Genomic DNA, 17,798 nt, shown 5'->3' with positions numbered 1-17,798 from the left:
TTTAAAAAAATTATTTTTAATAATACCATATTGAATGAGTTATTTGTACTAATTTTAATCTTAGATTAAGGTGCACCATTTTCTTAATATAATATATGTACATAGGAGCATTTTTGTCATTTAGGGTTATGTAAAATAAAAAATAAAACTGGTGGTTTCCTTTTTTATTTCATTTAAAAATTATAAATAAGGGACATAAAATATCTTGAAAAATCAAATCTGAAATACCAAATCATACATTAATTTAGCAACAACATTTCATTTATAAAAGGTTGCGGTTAACTTCAACATTTTTATTATCAACTTAATTAACACCATATTGTGACATCATGTTTACTTTAACTCATCCTCGCTATTAAATTTCTCATTCTTGGAGGTGAAAGTAATTCTTTCACCCCTTTATAAACATCCTATTTTAAATATTCTATTCAAATATTTACCCTTCTAAAAAAGAGTCACAAATATTTTAGAATATTTTACCATATAATAATTATTCAATATCCTAAAATATTTCATCTCTCTATAATAATTCCTACTCTTTCTTTCATATTACAACCTAATTAATTCTTCAATACTCTAAAATATTTCATATATCTATAACATTCCATATCGTACTTGAAAATTGACTAAAAAGTGACAAATTACAATTAGCAATTCTAATAGACTGCCAAATCACTTCTCATTGTCAAAATATAACAAGTGAGTTTAAAATAAATTCTCAAATTGACTGTTAAAGTAACTGTCAAAATTTGAGATTGTCAAAGCTTTTGCCAAATATAAAACAAAATATTGTTACCCGAGTGGGCTGCCAAATAACCTGTCATTCAATTTTAATTAATTTATTTTTATTTTTATTTTTAAAAACACGAAATCCTAATACCAAAACTACCCAAGCAGACACGGCGTCGTTTTAGCTTGCCCGAGAATATCTAAACTGCTAACGGTACCGTCGTCTTCACCGTTTAGGGTTTACATTGGAATATTCAGAACTTCACAAAATTTCTCAAGCGCAGGTGAAGGGTATGTGGAAATGCATTTGGGAGGCTTTTGTATACATAGAAGCAGTTGAATGGAGTAGCATCTACTGCCATCCGTTCATCAAATATATTGACTTTGATTTGGTTCTTCGGTAACTCAAATCGATTTGGGAATTTCGATTTGGGTTACTGAAGAACACGACTACTATGGGAAGATGATATATTCAACAGGCATATAACAAAGTGACGTCGTTTAACTTGGGGTAGATTCGGATCATTTCGCATGAAAGTTAACGGCTAAGTCTTGGAGTTCAGGGTTTAATCAATTTGGCGTAATACAAAATGGATATATCTGTTTCAATTCGTTATTTTTACAGAATTGAAACATACCGAATATTTATATGTACAAAATGCATTAGTTTTATGAATGTTCTTGAAAATCGTGGTATGCAAATTGAATTCAATGACCAACTGACTGATTGAATTAGTATTATCTTTTTAAGATTCAGAAATGGAGTCGGAAGAAGCGGACGAGGTGGATTTTTCTTACCTTAAAAAAGGTTAGACTTTTACATTTGATGTTTGTCGATGGTAAATTCTTAGTTTGTTTACTTAACATTCTACTGACTTGATTGTTTCATAAATTGCGTAGCTCTGCCTTTAAAGAAGTTTTCTTCCTCCTGGTTTTTGTCTGTTAATTTTTCAGTTTTTCTACAATGGCGATAGTGGTTGTGTATGGTGTGACTGTCAAATGGATTCTGCATCTAGTGATGTAGTTTCCAAAATTGTTGTTGATTTTATAAAGTCGATTTTAAGTTAAAGGAATTTTGAAACCCAAAAGATGTCGATTTGGAAGGCATTTAGTGAACTTGCTTATTAATTTGCCAAAATATTTCATGCAAACATTATTGTACTACCGATTTTAGAAGGTTGAGGTTAAGTTCAAGCTAGGTTTTTTTGTTTGGAAGGTAGTTGTCCACACTATTTGTTTCAGTGGTATTGCTGTTGAAAAGAAGCATATCTGTTATATCTTTTGAATTGGCTGTTGAATGGCTCTCTGTAAAAACTGAGATCTTATGTCTGGTGTAAATGGTTGAAGAACACAAGCTCCACAGATGCTAGAGATATGTATATAAGGAGTGCAATATCACATGGACATCTCAATTGTGTGAACTACCCATGTCTACTTAAAGACGACACTGGTGTGGGCATGAAATATGAATTCTTCATGCCTACCTTTGGATGCTCATGCAACAAGCAATCTCTACAAAGGATAAAAGGAACATATTCCTTGCTCATTGTAAGTTCCATTGGAATGTTTTCTTAATTCTCTTCTCTACTGCATGAACATATTATTAGTACCCATGTGATACATTCTACGGATACACCATTCTTGTTCTAAGGTAAAGATGAAAAGAGAAAGAAACTCTTATATTTCATCCATGCAGCTCATATCCAAATTTTTTTGGAATTGATTGTATCTAACAACTTAATACTCATGCCAAGTGATACTTGTAAAGAAGTCAATGATCAAAGAGAAGGGGTTGAATTGGTCAGGCTTTTACTAAAAGCATAATCTGTTTTTCTTTTTATTTTGTTAAAAAGAACATAGATATATTAAAGTCGAGGCCAGGATCTGCACAAAGTGGTAGAGGGAGAGATTCTTTTAGGGCACAAAAGTGAAGAGAAAAAAAGAGAAATATAAATTAAAATTATAATCTTTCCCATAATCCATGGAAACCTAGTCCCACAAAAACCTCAAGGAGCGTGGAAGTGACCTGTGAATCTCTATTGGGAAATTCTTTGTTTTTGGAGAGCAACACAAATCCAAGATTTCTAACATTGAGTAAGCACAGTAGCATGAACCACAAGATCACAATTTCATTAAACACACCATAATCACAGAATCTTCTATAATTCAACAATATGACTACCCAATGGGGAAGTTCTTGAAGACCTTCCAAAAGTGCAATAACTTTGTCAGGAGAGGAAAACCATTTCGCACCAACCTAGGGATATAAAGAACAACTCTACCAAGACGTTCCTGCATTATCTACCATTGACAAAGACCGGGAGTCCCAAGTGCATTTCAGTAAATCAACAATGCTCGTGACGGGTGTTTTCCATTTACGGAAGGGGAAAATTGATGCACAGGATAGCATCAAACTGGTTTCTGACCATTTTCAAAATTAAACTTATGGTGCTCTATTTAAATTTATAGTCACAGAAGCCCAAAAGAGGTTAAGTGGTGCACTTTATACCATAGCTCTTCCCCATTTTGGTTCTGCACAGAACTTATTGCATTTGTTTCAATCCTAACCACCTGAATTAAAGCATCGCATGACCCATCCTCAGAACTTTACGTTTGTTAATAAAACCAAAGGCACCAATATCAATCCCATTTAAGGAACCAACTTCTTGAGTATTTCCCTAAGTTAACCCTACTCAAGAAAAAAAAAAAAAAAAAACCCTCGCCAGAGTTCATAACAAAAGGGGCAATGAATAATGACTGTGTACACCTTAATAATCTTCTTTGGGATATGCCAGCCTTTATTATCTTGTTTTATGTGTTTTTGGCAAATTGACCCCAATTTGAGAATTACAACAAGTGTCTCTTTATAAGAGCCTGAACCTTACATTTATACCTTGCAAGTTTGCACTATCACATTGTTTTATCCAGCTTTTTAATTTCATTCATTTCAAATTTTTGCTAACCTTGTTTCTCTGCAACTTGTAAGGTTGGTTTTGAATAATAACTTAACCATTCATTACTCTTCCAAATTCTACTGTCCATAACCATCATCATGTTAGTATTTAGTTCATCATTAATTATCTATATATTCGGTCATATTTCACCAGTTACTCCATTATTGGTAATCAGATATCTCTTGTTATTAAAGAAATTTCATTACCTTTTTCATCTGTAATTTGTTTGTTCATTACAGTATAGTTTCTTTATATGTTTTTGAACTATAGTTGGTTGTCATGATGCTGGTTATTTGTGCATGTTCCTTCGCTTTTGTGGATCTTATTGGTTTACACATATTGCTGCTTCTCACTTTTACCTCTTTGGCCATATCACATATGTTATTTTTTTTTGTCCTGCTCTACCTATGGGTCAGCTATCAGTTATTGAAACTTGAAAATCCAAGCCTAGGAGTCAGTATAGAAAATTGTTTTGGCGTTTCTTCACGTGTCCAACCTATCAAAGGGAAAGTTTTCGAAAGTAATGCAATTGTCGGTTGTAAGACTATTTCTCGTTTTGGGTTGGAACTGAAAATTGTTTGTGAGATCCATTATTTTCTTTTCTGAGTGCTCTCCCAATCTCTTCCCCTGTGGACTAAACTCCTCAAGCAGGCTTAAGCAAGAGGATGAGCATGAATGGAGCATGCAGTAGCTCTGTGTGGACTAGGGAGCAGGATAAAGCATTTGAGAATGCTTTGGCAATCTATTCTGAGGATTTGAGTGATCGATGGGAGAAGATTGCGGCAGCAGTTCCTGGGAAAACGCTTGAGGAGATCAAACATCACTACAATCTCTTAGTTGAAGATGTCAATGCAATTGAGTCTGGCTTAGTGCCTTTGCCTTCCTATGTTTCTTCTTTTGACGATTCTGCAAATCATGCAGGAGATTTCGGCATTGGTAAGAAGAGAAGCCTGTCTCGGCAAATGCAAAGTGATTCCAGCCATGGAAGGAAGTCATCAACATCATATCAAGAACGGCGGAAGGGGATAGCTTGGACAGAAGAGGAACATAGGTAAAATACATTTGGAATGTGCAGATTTTCTGGAATATATACTCATTTGCAGCTATTCATTAATTTATATGCTTTTGGGTAAATTCTGTTTTCATTTACATTTGGTGCCAAAATTTCATTTTAGTACTTTTCTTGGATAAAAATAATTTATTTCTCCTTCCTAACAATATTATTAGGGGTGCACATTTAAGTGGCCAGACCATCCGATCTGATCCGATCCATTCTGTTATGTGTGGATCGGTTCAGTTTCACAAGCAATCGGTACGGTTACTGTTTCGGTTTCAGTTTCATAGTTAAGAGAATCGTGATGATCAGTTCGGTTCGCGGATTATTGTCCAAAAATAAATAATATAAAAAAAAATCCGAACCGATCCGGTCCGCTATTATTATATATGATATAATAGTTCTCATACTATTTGTTATCTATGTAATATAATATAATAGCTCTCATACTATTGTTTATCTATGTAAGTTTTCCATAGACCTCACACCACACCTTATACAAACAATCCCATAACCCAACCCTAAGGTGATAGGACAGCACCTATGGTTGGATTGTTTTGGGCTTTGTTTCAATAAAGGGTAAATTGCTAAACAAACCAATTTGAACTGTAGTGCTATTTACTGGAATTTATTCAGCCAATTATTGGGTAACGGTGCTTCAATCTATGCTAGTTTTCTCCTGGTTTCCATTGTGAACCAATTTCCTTTTCCTGATGCCTTGGTATAGCATGTCGTTGCAGTTTTATCTTTTTATTTGGTTTCTGTGCTTGCCTGAAACTTTAGGTATTTGTTATGAGACCCAAACCAAGGGACTCTTCACATCCCAAGATTTTCCAGTCGGCAGCAGCTGCAGCAACGGCAGCCTCAGTTACCGCTGCATATGCCGTAAACCAACCTGGAAAGTTGGACTTCATTAAAACAGAAGATTCAAACATTAAGTTAGTCGAGGACAATGGCTCTCAACAGGATCTTTCACTTGACATCAACGCAATTAGAGAAGAAAACAAGGTGTTGGAATCATTACTTGCTGAAGTCAAAGCAGAAAATTCTGGTCTGAAGGAAAAGATTGAGGAAACTTCAAGTACCCATGCCGAGTTGTTCAAGGTATGCCCGTTACTGTAAATTGCTAATAGGTTTTATAAGTCTGTCAATGATCGTTTTTCATCCTTTTTACCAATTTGCTTTAGGAATTCCGTTCATTCAAAGGTCAACTTGGAGCTGAGAGATCAAGATGCACTAAATTGGAGGTTTCCTTTCTATCCATATTAACTTTTTACCAACGTAAATTTTTGTCATCTTTCATAAGAATGGTTGTAAACTTGTAATTGACATTGATAATGGTGTCTCCAGGCACAAATCGCAGAGTTCCAGAAGATGCTGGATAATCTGCAGTCTATAGAGGAAGAGGTTCAGTTACTCCGGAGATAGAAATCTGAGTTGGAACGTGAGGTGGAGCTTGCCACAGCCGCTCAGAGCCAAAGTTCTGGTGGTGTTTGGAAGTGGATAACTGGATTACAGGAGTAAATGCAACTCATTAAAGTTGCTGGTACCTCAAAATAGGAACGTTTAAACACTGGAAAACTGACCACCACAAAGCCTCTAGGTCAAGTTGTATTTCCTCATCCTCCCATACGAGAGGTTGATGGTTCAAGTCTCCATTGAAACCTAGATGTGTTCGTTGAGTTTGACGGCTGTATTTTTACTGGAAAAAAAAGGTGACCTTTACTCACAGTTGTAGCCTCAAGCAATAGGTCTAATCTTTAGCTTATGCGGGATGCCACTGTATTTATATGGTGAACATTCTTGATAGTGAATTTTGAAATATTTTCTGAATACCGATCATTATACGAATTTTGTGAGAACATGAGACCACATTGGGACAATGATTTATAGTATGGGTACCATGTTGTGAGAATCCAAGTAATTTGCTTTGTATCATATATATATATATATATAGTATATTTTTTTTATTTGATCCCATGTAATAGTAATTGTTATTTGTTTATCAAATGTCAAGTTTGTTCCGATGCCACTCAAATTATTTATACTCTGATTTTGTTGGTTCTCTTTGGTATTAAAAAAAATACTGATTTTTGGTACTCATGATGTACCCATACTTGCAGGGAATATACACGCCATGTTTATACTTATATAGACAGGAATATATCCACACTAACCATTTGTCCACACTACGAATCATTGTAAAATACAACACACCAATGTAGCTGAATGATAAATCGTCTCATAGTTCTTAGTCGAGGCCTACATGCAAAGATATGCAAGACCCAATAAAATCTAGAACTCAGCAACTGCATAATGAAAAATTATAGTTGTCAACAAACAATAACAAATTGGAATAACAAGGTCATATATTAACACTATGATTTCAAGAGTAAGCATTACATTCTAAACAATCTTGCAACAGTAAGTTGTGTATCAGGAGTATCGAGTAAATATCCACCGACATGAATTTTTGCCAGTTCTAGTCAATGAGCACAACCTGAATAAATATAGGACCCAATTTTGAAACTAATCAAAAGAATCAGGACCCACATGAACACAATAAGGTAGAACCAACCCCGCGACATTGCCAATCTGTCCTTGTTCGATATGCTAGCCATTGGTTCCAAACTGGCTGAATTTACATTAGTATATGACAGGCCAAGAGAGAGGACAACATTGACGTTCCCAAGCTTATCAAATGTCAAGTTTGTCCCAATGCCACTCAAATTCACGTTTCTTATATGGATCATACCAGCAGTGAAATGGACTGAACTGGAAGACTGAGAAGCAGCATTCAGCTGAAGAATTGCATTCTTCGTAGGGAATTCTGAAGCATATGCAGGAGGAGCGGGGATGCTGCCCAACATTCGACTGGCCTGATTGAATAGATACTTGGTAGCTGCACCATCAGAAGATATTAGGTTTAACAGAAGTAGGTGAATTTGGCAGGTACAATGCAACTCATACTGCAACTAGAAAGGAAATTCTAATGCCCTAGCTGGGCTAGTTCAAACTAGAATAAAATTATCTGTGTTACCTGATTTAGACTTTTCCGGCTCTTGGTTTGAAGAAGCCACAAAAGCATTATTACATCCCTCTAGGAGCTGTTGGCTTTCCCAAGCCCCTTGGTAGGTTTCTCCATTCACCTGATGGTATACAGTAACGAACTGAATAAATCACAAATCCCAATTCTTAATATTGCAGTCAACAAGGGAAATATAGTGAAGTTTGAACTGTAAAATTACCATCCGAGTAAAGGAAGTTTGGTCAGATACAGGATTCTCACTTTCCACCATCTTCGAAGAATCATAATCCATATACTTTAAACTGCCATCATCCGCATCAAAGAATGTAAGGTACTCTTCAAGCATGTCAAAGCCAGAGGGATCCGCCTCAATGGTGTTTGAAAGGTCATCAGTTTCAATGAATTCTCCATGAAATGGTTGATCATTGATAGCATCAAAGAATGGTTCATCAAGTAAGTAATCTGCATGCTCCGGATTCCAGGGGTTGCTTGATTCACCAATAAATTCATTTTTGACTGGTTTGGCATCCACATCATTTTGTGCTGGCAAATCCAATACCTTCTGGCCATCAAGCTGCTCTAAGCCATGATTTTCACTTATCCCTACTGAGAGCTTTTCAGCATCATTAACAACGGTCTTTGACTCCTCCACGTAGTTGTCAAAATCCACATAATAATTCGAAGGAACAGGAGCAGTTTCTAATGGAATGCCTGCTAAAATCTGGGAAAAGGAAGTACAGAGTTTCAACAAATCACATACAATTAAACTAATAGGGGAGTGGGTAAATCACAAAAACAAGTACTGTGGCTTAAATTTTAGGTCATACAGACCAAAGATGCTGTTCCCAACACAACTACAGGATACAATTAGGAAAATTCCAAAAACTAATCATTTTAAATTGCAAGAATCACAAACCTTCATATATTGGGGTGTGTCTGGAAATGGAATGCCTCGACAATTTGCATTTTGTAAAAACATCGCAAACAAAGACAGACGTGCTTCATTTATTTATTTATTTATATTTACAAAAAAGAAGAAGCCAGACATGTGACAATAGAAACGAAAATAAGACAATAAACAATATTTCTTGCTGATGAGGAGGTCAAGAAGGGTGGGGGACTATTTTGGTTGGCAACTCTTTCTCTATTGTGCAGAAAACATCTCCGAAATACAAGTGGAAGAAAAAAGAATTTGCTGGTGTAAGAAAATTAAATTGACCTAAATTGTATCTTAAAAAGAAGTGAAAGACAGAGAATATGATGCAACAACAATTTGGAAGAGTTTATTTCGGAATGGTCAATATATTTTGTACAAGTTTGTGACCAATCTACCATGCAAGCAATATAAAGCAATTCACATATATCATGTACGAGATACAAATAACAGAATCAATAAACAATATAAGTTGGTTTTAACAGATGTCCAAGCTTACTTTTAATGTCAACTACTTGGGCTGGCTGAACTTGCTAAAATGTCTGCTTCACTCAAAGTCACATCTAGTAATTATGTGAGAATATATATATATTTTTTTTTATCTTTGTAAATGTTGTTTTGATGTGCCTCTGGTGAACACAGATTTTCACTTCCTTATTATTTCCCCCCCCCCCCCCCCCCCCACCTAATTTTATTGTACAGTATATTCCATCAGAGGAAAGGAGGAACGAAGGACAAGTAGATGCTTTTTCAAGTACACTAGGCCCCTGTCAACACTCCACACCTAACAGGTACCTCACTCCTAGCAGTTCACAAAAGCTATCTATGCACGTGCAATATATATATATATATATATTGCCCCTCTAAAAATTTACACTCCTATGAATTTGAATTTAAAATATAACAGGAATTTATTCATATAATCATGCAGAGATAGGGCATCACTATTTGACAAAGCAGATTACTTCCAATTCTCACTGTAGTGAGCATGGGTGTGTGAGGGAGAGAGGTACTAATGAATATACAACAATGAAATGGAGTACAGACCTGCTCAAGGTCATTTTCATCAAGAAAAGTATCATCTACAAGCTCTTCTGCACCCCCTTCTCCAGGTACCAAAACAGGCTCATTGTCATTCTCCCATTCTTCCTCGACGAATGGTGCTCCATACTGTTCTCCATTCTTTGGCCCTGAACCACTTTTTCGAAATATTCTACACAGCACAAATGCATCCTACTCCACCAAAAACAAAAAAATAAACAAAAGAAAAACCATATTATATCAAAATCGCATATTACTTTTTTTGTGCTTTCAGAATACTCTTGTTTTTGGTATGTAACAGATTTTCTTTTGCAAAACTCACATGCTAACAAATGCAATTGCACCAAACAATTTCTTTTATATTTTTTTGTCAGAAACTGAAAACATATATAAAAGGAAGACAAAAAAGATTTTTATAACCATTGACATACAACGCACAATTCCCACCTGGACAATGCCAGCTTTCTCCAATTCGTCATCAATCAGTCTGTACTCATGCATCACCCAGTTGGTCCTCTCACCGCGTGGAGCCCTACCGCTATGATAAACGAGGGTCTTTTTCATCCCAACAGTCCGCGACCTATGCAGGACCGCCCGGTCCTTCCCTGTAGTCTTCCAATACCCTCTGTCCGTTGCTCGATTCGTCTTCGATCCATTGCCATGTTTCTTGTCCAAAACAGTGAAGAAGTACCATTCTAAATCCCTACTCTTCAGCCTTGATTTACCTAGGACCCACAATTTACCAATTAGTCAATCACAAATCTAAAGATATTATTTAGATATACATAGTGGAATCAGCTATATAAATCCTAATTTTCCTGTCTGCTCTATTTAAGGCCATAACTCAATCAAAACGCATAACTCTATCCATGTTAATTTTGGTCTTCTGCTTTCTGTAACACACCCTCAATGTGACTAGTCCCTCTTCCTACCAACTTACTCCAACAACAACATCATCATCATTTTCCCAACTACTTGGGGTCGGAATAGTATGTCTCCATTCGGCATCTGCACCCTCTACAGATCTTCTGGTGTGAAGCTGATTTCTATTTCCCTCTATATAAGGCCGTAGCCTCAGACAATCCACATACTTTACAAAATTAGAGGGGACCATAAACCCTCGATACTCTAGAGCTAGGGTTTTAGAGAGGCGAATTGAAGCTCGACGATTCACCAAACAATCAAAAAGAACTCAAATTTATAGTTTTGGAGAGAGAGAGGATACCTGGGAGGTCCCAAGGCTCGCATTTGTAGATGTCCGTGTCGGAGATGGCGTCGAACCGGAATGATTTACCGCAGATCTTGCGCCTGAGGTAGTACCGAACCAGTTCTTCATCGGTTGGGTGGAATCGAAACCCAGGAGCGAGCGATGTCGTCTGCGTCGCTGAATCGATTGCCATGAACGATTGAATTTGCAGAAATAGTGGAAATTGGAGAGAGATGATCGAGAATGGATTGTACAGAGAGAATTCTAGGGTTTGAACGTAGAGAGTTTTTGCGATTGACTTCGAATAATTATGCTTGGTGTCCAAGTAAAATGCAGAGTGTAAAATTATTAAAATACCCCTCCTTATTAATTTATATAAAAATATAAAATATCATAAATATATAATACCCATAATACCCTTCAGAAGTCATGTTACAACTAACCAATAGCTAAGGAGTTTTTTTTTTTTTTTTTTTGTAATTTTACCTAATAATAATAAACCATACCAATAATAATAATAATACTTGAGAGATTTTGGGATACACTATCTCCAAAAATGAGTAGCATTTGGACATATTTGTTAACAATTTTTAAAATTTTGAGCATGAGTGTGTATTTGAGGGATTTTATATTATTGTTCCATGACTAGCTATAATTTTAATCTTTTGATGACTATATTGCTTAAAATTTAAAAATTGCTCGACTTGAGAGTCCAATACTCCTTGTATGCCTTGTGGATGTCATTTAGGAGTAAATTTTTTGAAAGATTGATATCATGCTTGCACTTGTGGTCCACATCATCCTGATTTTTGTGATTATTTTGAGATTCACTCTAGGATTCTACACTAGCACAAGTGCACACTAGCATTCATTTGTGGGGTACATGCTTTGTTGACTATTGAATTAGTTATATCCCAATTGGACTAGTAGTGCATTGAAAACTTTCATCTTGATAAAAATAGATAACAAACCTTTTTTATTGAATAGCCAGGATTCTAGCCTTATCAAGCACTGAATTTCTTGTGCCAAAAGGTGGAGGGCCCAAACTCTAGGTTAAAAAAAAAAAAAAAAAAAAAAAAAAAAAAAAAAAAGTAATAAAAAAGTGAGGACTTCTTCCAAAAGGTGAGAAGTGGGAAATGATTAGATGGAGGTTGTTTTGATTTGTAGCCTAGTTGATTTAAGCTTGTAAGTCCTTAGAGGTGTTTGAACACCTAGTGCCTTAAAGCCATCCGGTTTGGGAGTCATTGATTTAACGCTCGACCTCATGGATCGCTAGAAAGCTTAATAGATCAATACATTGTACTATGCTTCCATCTTTGATCCTTAAGGTTAGTAAAAAAAAAATCGAGTGAAAATAATAAATGCACCTAGATCAATAAAGCTTTAATAAAAGGTCCACTTTTTGTCTTGATGATCGGTACTAGATTTGTGTGCTAATTTGAGGGTAAGAATGTGATCATTTCTTTAGTTGGCTAAGATAACATATTTGATGCCGGTTCACTCAAAAAGGATTCTAGAGTTGTTTTGATTTGCATGATCATTTTCTTGATGTGTGGAAGGCCATACTTGTTTGCTTGATGTTGAAATTTTGGGAGATTGCTTGGAAATTATTGAAAAATTGCATACTTGAGGTAGTTTTCTTCCAATGCTTGTTTGCAATATTGGTGCCTCTTTAGTGTGAATGAGCTTAATGTTTATGGGTATCATTTCTGGAAACCCTCACGAGACTTCACTCATCCACTAGGGGTAACTTAGGGGTTTAAAAGGCTTGTTGCATGTGCTAAATGCAATCGTATTCCCTACGAAAGTGGCATTATCCATTTATTGTTTTCTAGTTCATAGTTGGTAGTTGTTCATTTCATTCCTTTACTTTGTAGTTCATTGCAAGGGACTAGCAATATTTAAGTTTGGAGGTGTGATGAGTGTTGAAAAGTGCGCATTTAAACCTCTTAAGTTTGAGTATTCTAGAACCTTTATCTATCCTATTTTCCCGTCTTATTCTAATTTAATGGTATTGCCCTTTTCAGGTGCTTATCCTAAAAATAAGTTAATTCAACTAAATAAGAGCCTTAAAGAAGTTATCTCAAGCTGAATGGATGAAATGAGCAAAGTGGAAGCAAAATGAAGCAAAGTGTGGAAAGCCAGCATGTTCGATCAATCTCAACAACTCTTCGATCGATCAGAGCAAGATCGATTTGGACACTTCAAGATGGATCCAAGCATTCGTCCTTATCCAAAAGAATCCACCAAGTTCGATCGATCCAATATTTTTCACATCGATCGAAATTATTCGATCTTATCCACACCTACCATCCCACCTACCACTTTTGTCTCTTTCCTAAAATATCTCAGAGATTTGTCTTTATTCAAAAAGGCGCCGCCAAGGATGATCGATCTGTGCAGCATTCGATGGATCTCAGCACAGTTCGATCAAGAATGTGATGACCCTGTGGGCGGGTGCGAGAGACACTGTCAGGCCACCACACTGGCGAGTTACGGGTGCACAGTCCCACATCGCCTGGGAAAGGGAAAGGTGAAGTGCTTATATGTAGGTGTGTTATTTCTAATTGGTATGAGGCCTTTTAAAGTGAAGTCCAAGAGCAAAACCGTGCGGGCTCAAGCCCAAAGCGGACAATATCATACCATATGGTAGGTTGAGTCGTTACAAATGGTATCAGAGCCTCACCCAGCCGGAAGTGTGCTATGATACCCCTCGATTCTAGAGTCACGGGTGATCAAGTCCGAGCACAGATTCGAGGGATACCAAACAATTAATATGTAAACAAGTAGAAATAAAACTGAATTAAGAACAAATTAATAATACGCTGAAAGAAATCTAAAATAAGAATCCTCAAACTTTAAATAATAAATTAATATGATTTAAAACCGTACAACTCGGGAATCTACCTATTGGACCCCTAATCCCAAATCCTTGAATAAATTTACAGAATTAAAATCCAAAATTAAAATAGGAAGGAAATCCTATGTGACCGGAAGAATGAGTGTCTGTATCTGCATCAACACGATCCAGCTCTGAGCCTGGTACTGTCGAACACCTGAAAAATAATAGAGTGGGTCAGGCCCACATGCAAGTCCTGATCTACTATGATCCAAACAGTAATCCGATACGCAGATACATCCTAGAAAAACTCAACAATATCTAGAGTAGTCCATATATGTATATATAGTACACACTATAGGACGCTCGCTAGTCCAGTAGGTCTGTCTCAGCCTGAATAAAAGGCAACATGCGAATACGCACCCTAAGGTGGGCATGAGTACCTAGACCTACCAGGGAACAACACCTATGTCCAGTTATCCATCCTAGGCGATATACAAGCCCTAACCATGGTCCTGAGACTCAGGCTCATACCATGGCACATATAATGAATATATAAAGTCCGTACTCCTCCTAATACAGAATATCATCCATCTGTGTAGTGGTCTGATATCTGTATAATAAATCCATCCTGAAACTATAGTAAGTCTTTCAATTCACAATTGATATGACACATGTAGGTGATGGACTTAACCTCTATGGTTAATCCATACCTTAATCCAATTTAGATAGGTCTTAATATTTTGAGCTAAGCCATCCCCAATATGACACCGTCCCATACCGGTTCATATATATACATCCATATAAGTAGGACTTAACTTTTTTATGGTTAATCCAACTCATTCCAATTTAGGTAGGATTTAGTGTTTGAATTAATCCATACCTAGTATGTCACCGTCCCATACCGGTACATACAATCCTCCTGTTAACACAGTTGACCATGCAATATTAAGTAGTCATCAACCACACTTCAAAATATGCACAAGATAAATTAATGCATATACATAAATAATAGGCATTCATTACGGGCCTAAAATCTAATTCCAATAATGTAAAGTGCTACAATAAAGTCAAGCATTCACATACTCCATTATAGTCCACGAATTGATACAGTGAATAAATATTTTAAGTATCAAGTTCACCCAAGCTAAACATAGATAATTGTAGTTAATTTACTATACTTACAACACTATGGTCATATGATTTATTATATATATTCAAATCATGTTTAACAACCTTGTTAAGCTCCAATATCTAAAACTAGCAAATCCTCCAACATAGCACAGTTACTAAAACAACACTATATAATCAACTGCCATCCTCCAACTATGTTCCCATATGAATTCATACATACATATCAACATTAAGTATTCACTTCAGAACCTAATTATCATACTCCAACAATTTAAATAACTAAAATATTTCATAGTATTTAAATTCTACATACAGTGCATAAACTGATACCTTTTAACAGCCTTTAAGTACCAAATTCATTCCAACCCAATCATAGTTGAATTTACAGATAATTCACTACGTTCATTACATGGTGGAAAATAGGGTTAAATATAATTAATTCATATACCAACAATTTGCTAAGTTCCGGTAATTAATTTCCTTAGCCAAACAGTGCAACGTTTAAACATTTCTTTGAGTTGTTCCTTACTCCTTTCCTTAATTCACTACTGTACTAAGTGTTTTCAACTTTAACATAAGTCCTTAACATTTAATTACACCTTACAATAGCCTTTAAACAGCTTTTGAAAACACTGTATAGCCCAAACATGCCCAAAACCCCACAGAAATGCAAAAATTGGACAAGAGCAGGCTCTAGAAAAATGGAGCCTGCTCTTTGGATGATTGAGCCGGCTCTATGGCCCTAAGAGCCGGCTCTAAGGCTGCCAAGAGCCGGCTCCAACATTAGGGAATCGGCTCTAAGGGTTACAGAGCTGGCTCTTGTCCCCTTTTTGAGCTTGCTCTCACTCCCTTAGACGCCGTCGACTGTTTCTGTATTTTCTTCTCCAACTCTGGTGATTAACGGAGCTTCTGTGATGTTTTTAAATCTTTGTTCTAGGTTTAAACTCAGTCCTAGATAAATTTTAAATCACTTATATGCAATGATAGCATGCATAGAAAAATAGGTTTAGAATTACTAATCATATAAACTTAGTCTGAAATTTGTAAGCAACCCACAACAGAGTATTTTGGTGAATTCAAACACTGTTTTAAGTACTTATTTTAGAGCTCGTTTAATGTCTCAGACTAATCCTCCCACATTAATATACGATCACAATAGGAATCTAACACCAGATTTAGAAGCAATCGGCAACAAGCTTCCAGTTAATACTTTTAAGCAACAATAAAGCAAAGTACTACGATGGAACTAGAAACTGGTTTAAACATGCATACATAATTAGTTTCATCTATTTTAAATCTTTGATTAATCCCTGGAGTCTTAACTAGGCATGCACAGAATACGAATTAAAGGGAAAGAATAAGAACAAGACTTGCCTTTGAAACCCAAACTTGCAAATCTAATTCCACATCTCTGAGTGTTAAACCACCCATGTTGCTTTTACTACAGTCTAGTAATACACACCAAACTTCCCTCCTTGATTCTGTTTTGTGAACCACCCAAACTCCCACTCCGGTTCTCTCTGTATCTTTCTGGTTTTCACTACCAATTTAGGGCTCTGTTTGTAATTTACAGAACATACGTTTATTTTGTTCTCCAAACCCTAAACCATGTATTGCTTTATATTTAAAGGTGTATATTAATACCCTAGTCCACGAATAATCAGAGACTAAACCCTAATCCCCATCCTAACCGGCCCATGAAACTATCTTAGTTCTAGCCTACGGCGGCTCACCTATACATGAATTATAAGCCAAAAAAATATAACTGTAACCCTAAGTTACCATACAGAAAATAAATAAACATTACATTAATTAAATAAAATAATTCAATAAGTATAGTAATTAAACAGGTAATAAATCCAAGTTACATATTACTAAGGCAATCAATTTAAATAAATTCAAATAATATAATTAAATCAATCTCAATTAACATGTAAATTAAATACACACAAATATTAATTAAATCAATTAAACAAACAAATTAATCACTTAAGAAAAACAAAACAACTAAGTCACGTAACAAAATCAATTAATCAATGAAAAATAAAATTAAATTTTCAATTCTATCCTAAACTAGGGGTATTACATGTGCCGACGGGGACGTTGGGCTTCCAAGGGAGGTGGATTGTGATTACCCTGTGGGCGGGTGTGCCGTGGACGGGTACGAGACACTAACAGGCTACCATACTGGCGAGTTACGGGTGCACAATCTCACATCGCCTGAGAAAGAGAAAGGTGAAGTGCTTATATGTATGTGTGTCACTCCAATTAGTATGAGGCCTTTTGGGATAAAGTCTAAATACAAAACCGTGAGAACTCAGTCCCAAAGCGGATAATATCATACCATGTGGTGGAATAGGTCGTTACATCGGCCGAGTGCACTCCGACGGTCAAGTTAGTACTTGACGGTCGAATATCCGAGAAAGAATAAAATATGAAATTTCTAGCATACTTTTTTAGGTTGACAGGTGACTTCTTTTATACTCTATCCGTCCCAAAATAAGTGTCATACTTTTTTTTTTTGTCTGTTTTCATTTTATTTTTTAAAATAATATATTTCACATCTTTTTATATATGTTCTTTGAAATTTAACTTGAATATTCAAAACTTAAAAGGACAAATTAATAGTTTTTTAAGTAAATAATACATGTACCACTTGTTCTTTTAAAAATGACTACTGATACTTAAATCGGTACAAAAAGAGTATAAAAATTAATGGTGATAGTCTTTTGTAATGAAACTAATTTATTTTCTTTGTTCATTATGAATTGTAAGAATCACAGGAGAGAGTAGTATTTATTACTGCTCTCTCCTTTAATTTATTCATATCTTTTGAGCCTCCAATCAATTTAAACTTTGTATCAGTTGGCCCGAGTTT

At 35.8% G+C, this 17,798-nt stretch overlaps 3 protein-coding genes across 3 annotated transcripts; 2 read left to right on the top strand and 1 right to left on the bottom strand.

The window, feature by feature from the left end:
* The first annotated feature begins 974 nt into the window (after positions 1-974).
* On the top strand, positions 975-4,738 carry LOC132271116 (protein RADIALIS-like 3). Its single transcript, XM_059772391.1, has 2 exons — positions 975-2,277; positions 4,335-4,738. Exons 1-2 carry the CDS (start codon positions 2,220-2,222, stop codon positions 4,736-4,738), a joined length of 462 nt encoding a protein of 153 aa, XP_059628374.1. The 5' UTR covers positions 975-2,219.
* A 791-nt stretch (positions 4,739-5,529) lies between these two features.
* Positions 5,530-6,737, top strand: LOC132269988 (acyl-CoA-binding domain-containing protein 6-like). Its single transcript, XM_059771215.1, has 3 exons — positions 5,530-5,841; positions 5,925-5,984; positions 6,088-6,737. The coding sequence occupies exons 1-3, from the start codon at positions 5,530-5,532 to the stop codon at positions 6,163-6,165; spliced, it is 450 nt and encodes a 149-aa protein (XP_059627198.1). The 3' UTR covers positions 6,166-6,737.
* A 289-nt stretch (positions 6,738-7,026) lies between these two features.
* LOC132271114 (NAC domain-containing protein 78-like) lies at positions 7,027-11,257 on the bottom strand. The gene is made up of 6 exons (XM_059772390.1): positions 10,966-11,257; positions 10,188-10,465; positions 9,747-9,932; positions 7,986-8,486; positions 7,778-7,886; positions 7,027-7,639 (listed from the first exon to the last, which is right to left on the bottom strand). The coding sequence occupies exons 1-6, from the start codon at positions 11,138-11,140 to the stop codon at positions 7,224-7,226; spliced, it is 1,665 nt and encodes a 554-aa protein (XP_059628373.1). The 5' UTR covers positions 11,141-11,257; the 3' UTR covers positions 7,027-7,223.
* Between the last annotated feature and the right edge of the window lie 6,541 nt (positions 11,258-17,798).

Source organism: Cornus florida, unplaced genomic scaffold (genome assembly GCF_030987335.1).
Source record: "Cornus florida cultivar Cherokee Brave unplaced genomic scaffold, ASM3098733v1 CherokeeBrave_3.0.0_Hap2_Chr08, whole genome shotgun sequence".
In the NCBI taxonomy this organism is placed as follows: domain Eukaryota; kingdom Viridiplantae; phylum Streptophyta; class Magnoliopsida; order Cornales; family Cornaceae; genus Cornus; species Cornus florida.
Note: the sequence above shows the minus strand (reverse complement) of the source record. Positions and strands in the feature narration are given on the sequence as shown.